General features: G+C 36.8%; 1 protein-coding gene across 1 annotated transcript; it reads left to right on the top strand.

Moving 5' to 3' along the window:
• The first annotated feature begins 241 nt into the window (after window positions 1–241).
• On the top strand, window positions 242–2239 carry LOC107951301 (WRKY transcription factor 23). The gene is made up of 3 exons (XM_016886303.2): window positions 242–933; window positions 1034–1177; window positions 1296–2239. The coding sequence occupies exons 1-3, from the start codon at window positions 548–550 to the stop codon at window positions 1723–1725; spliced, it is 960 nt and encodes a 319-aa protein (XP_016741792.1). The 5' UTR covers window positions 242–547; the 3' UTR covers window positions 1726–2239.
• Window positions 2240–3801: the final 1562 nt, after the last annotated feature.

Genomic DNA, 3801 nt, shown 5'->3' with positions numbered 1-3801 from the left:
TTATTGGACATCATACATCTTTTGGATAAAATTAGACGAAATTGATATTTTAATTCTCACTTAATGACTAAAAAACATTTAGGTATCCAAGTGAAAAAAAGCAGTATAATTTAGGAACCAATTTTGTAGTTAAACCAAGATATATATATTTATATTTTATACAACCAAGGCCACCAAAAGGCCAAAAACCAGGGGACTTTGGTGCTTTTTTACAAATTACAGCCATAAGAATCTTCACGTGGAGACGGAACTGCGTTCACACTTGTGGACCGGTTAACTCAGTCAAATTCTACGTATGAAATGAAAGATAGTCGACATGCATTGAATGAAAACCGGCACTGTAGAATCTCCGTACAATAATTTTGACTTACAATTTCCGGTAATGATAATAATATGTCATCCATTATTTATATTGTTTGCCATTTTCCCCTATACTCTCTTCCATTTCTTCTAAACCTAAAACTCTTCTCTTTCACCTGCCCTTATAAAATCAGATCAAAAACTGACTAAACAAAGTTTCTCTTAGTTCTTTTTTTGTTGAACCTATATGCATACATTCATGGAGAGAAAAGAGGCTTTAAAAATGGAAGACTATGTAATGGGAAACTCAAACTCATCGTTTTGTGATTACACAGGCAATGGTTTCCCATTACAAAGTGTATTTGATTCATGTAGTGAAGATGATAATAATAATTTTTCATTAGGGTTTATGGAGTTGTTGGGTGTTCAAGACTTTACCTGTCCTTCATTTGATGTGGCTCAACAAGTTCCAGTTTCGACCAAGATGGAGTCACCTGAGCAGGGTTTTAATCTGCCTGCTACACCTTACTCTTCCTCGGTTTCATCAGCTTCGAGTGAAGCCATCAATGATGAACCTGTTAAAGTAGAAGACGACCAAGAAGAAGAAGATGACCAACAAAAAAACAAGAAACAGTGAGTATACTTTCTTTCTGTTCTTTTTTAAGTTTAACCCCCTTTTCTCACAAGACAAAGATGGGTTTTTTATGTTTATGATGGGGTTTTGGGTGTGTAGGTTGAAAGTGAAGAAGACAAACCAGAAGAGACAGAGAGAGCCGAGATTCGCGTTCATGACAAAGAGCGAGGTTGATCATCTGGAAGATGGGTACAGATGGAGAAAGTACGGCCAAAAAGCTGTTAAAAACAGCCCTTTTCCTAGGTACTTACTTCAATGTTTCTTTTCACACTTTAACCCATTTTTGTCCCCTTATTCTCTTTTTCACCAATTTCAGACAACAAATTTGGCTGATGGGTTAAGTTTTTTTTAATTTCCCCAGGAGTTATTATCGTTGCACCAGCACCTCATGTAATGTGAAAAAGAGAGTGGAGAGATCTTTTACCGACCCAAGCATTGTGGTCACCACTTACGAAGGCCAACACACTCACCCCAGCCCACTCATGCCTCGGCCGAATCTCGTCGGTTCTACTATAAATTCCGGCATCTCCGCCGGAGCCGCAGCAGCTTTCAGTGTGCCAATGCAAAGGAATACTCAGTCTCACTACTACTACCAGCAGCAGCAGCAGCAGCAGCAGCATCAACATCCATTTGCCAATAGCTCGTCTTCTTTGAACTTTGGTCATAATGGTCCCTCCATTGACTCGAGTTTTCTTCACGAGAGGCGTCTTTGCACCTCGGGGCAGTCTTTGCTTAAAGACCATGGCCTTCTTCAAGACATTATACCTTCTCATATGCTGAAAGAAGAGTAGATCATTAGAACACTCAATTACTTTTATATGTAATTCTGTCACACTGACTAGGGGTGGAAAGAGGTGTAGATGAAATGATTAGTTCACTGGTATGGATATTATTGTAACTCGGTTTTTACTTTTTGAAATGATTACGGTTTTTTTTTTGGGGGGGTGAAATTCTGGGTATAGGTTGAGATTATATATACACCAAGGAAATTTGGGTCTTTCTTTTTTAATCCTTCTGACCCTTCGTTTTCTCCTGTATCTCTTGTTTTTGTTGTTGAAGGAAGGTGCATTGATTCCCATTGAAAGTACCGCAATCGAGATTTTGAGGGCTAGAGTTCTTAAGTGAATAATTAATGAGGAACAGATTAGGCCTACAAATGCAAAATTTTGGTTAGCATAAATAACTTCACTGTTGTTGCATTTATATCATAGATTTGGTTCATTGAATTGAATGGTAAAAGGGTGGAGATTCAGTGTATTGTGTGTTACAGGGAAATGAAACTATGAAAGCCGTTTATATGATGAACATACATACAGTATGGGGGCATGATTCTTTTATTCTGAATATCATGGAGCTTATCGATTTCGATATCAAACATCGCTATCCACAGTGTTCCTTTGTGGTTGTATGTTTGCTGGCCATGTGAATTTGTCACTGTTAAGAATATACTGTTTGCAAAGATTAATCACTGATTTAAAAAAGCAAAAAAATTGGTGATGAATGTGAAAGTGAAAGATCAAATACCTTACATGTAGCATAAAGAATAACCAGGAGACTGTGTGTGAGATAAGCCATTACGTGATTCCTAGGGCCTACCACCGTCCCCCTCAAATAATGACCAATTTTTATCCCTAGATATGAAAACTAGCCGTACCAACAAAAGCAACAAAGAAGTTAATATATCAGGTTCTGAAGAAACCTACAATTTTGAATGCTCTTAAAGTTTTCTTCATCTTGGCTCTGTCTTATGGCTAAGCTAAGACTCGAGGTTGCCCCAATGTGCAGTCTAACAAATAACCCTTTAGGTAATTCCTATGTAACAAGAACCTAAGGATCATGAAGGAATCTTATCCTGTCAGCCAGTTGAATTTTCACATGTTTACCAGAAGATGCTCATGTTGAAAAACATTCACCTATGATGGGTTTAGGCTGTAAAACTGAAAACATCAAGAAACTGCTTTGCATATCTGGAAATTCCCATATACATTTAGTACAATGAACATTTTAAAGCTGCAATAAAAGAACATGAAGCAAGAGATGTAACATTCAAATTCAAGTATGTAAGAAAAACAGTAAGATATGTTTCACTAACAGGATTGTAATTACATGAGCAGTTCCGGCTCTGCAAGTTATCCTACCAACATTTAACCACTTCAAAGTAGGAAACAAGGGATGAAAGCAAGGAGATTGAAAATAAATAGTGACTATTAACAAAACTTATGTAGCCTAATAACAACTAGAAGATGTCCCAAAAAAAAATCACCAGGGAAGAAATGAAAGCAGAATCCTTCCACCTGAGTGAGTCTAATAAATGAAAAACAATGAACAACGCATACAGACATCATCTTGAAGCCAAATTTCATTACAAAGGAGCTCAATAATAGCTAATCAAACAACAAATTAGGAGAGAAGGTTGAGGAGAGTAAGTGTTCTAAAGTTCCTGCATGTGCCTGATAAACATATATTTCCTACTATCATCACAATTGCACGTGTGCCTAATCTATATATGCTTCTTACTAGCATGAAAGGGGAAGGAAAATAGGCAACCGATAACATATGCAACATGCAAATCCAATTAAAAAGAGTAATTAAGATCTTGGTATCTGATAAAGTTAACCATAAGTTGATCAACAAACGGCACTTGTTTCTGTCTTGATTTGTGAATGGTCCGGTCCCTAGAGAATCACAATATACTGAATTTATGCAAATTATAACTTCATCTAGACATGTCAATAAAAAACAGAGTATGACATGAAGTTTCATCAGATGCCAAAACACATGAAAGAGATTCTTTGAGTCAATTAAAACATCCATCTCAGTACATCATTTACACTTACAACGTCTCTGAACTGAAGAAAAGAAAATTG

This window comes from Gossypium hirsutum, chromosome A12, assembly GCF_007990345.1.
Source record: "Gossypium hirsutum isolate 1008001.06 chromosome A12, Gossypium_hirsutum_v2.1, whole genome shotgun sequence".
In the NCBI taxonomy this organism is placed as follows: Eukaryota; Viridiplantae; Streptophyta; class Magnoliopsida; order Malvales; family Malvaceae; genus Gossypium; species Gossypium hirsutum.
Note: the sequence above shows the minus strand (reverse complement) of the source record. Positions and strands in the feature narration are given on the sequence as shown.

What these genes read in the sequence shown, in the direction of transcription:
- LOC107951301 (XM_016886303.2), top strand. Translation starts at nt 548, where the DNA reads ATGCATACATTCATGGAGAGAAAAGAGGCTTTAAAAATGGAAGACTAT. An exon ending in CAACAAAAAAACAAGAAACA is followed by an intron (nt 934 to 1,033) that starts GTGAGTATACTT and finishes TTGGGTGTGTAG; the next exon opens with GTTGAAAGTGAAGAAGACAA. An exon ending in AAAAACAGCCCTTTTCCTAG is followed by an intron (nt 1,178 to 1,295) that starts GTACTTACTTCA and finishes TAATTTCCCCAG; the next exon opens with GAGTTATTATCGTTGCACCA.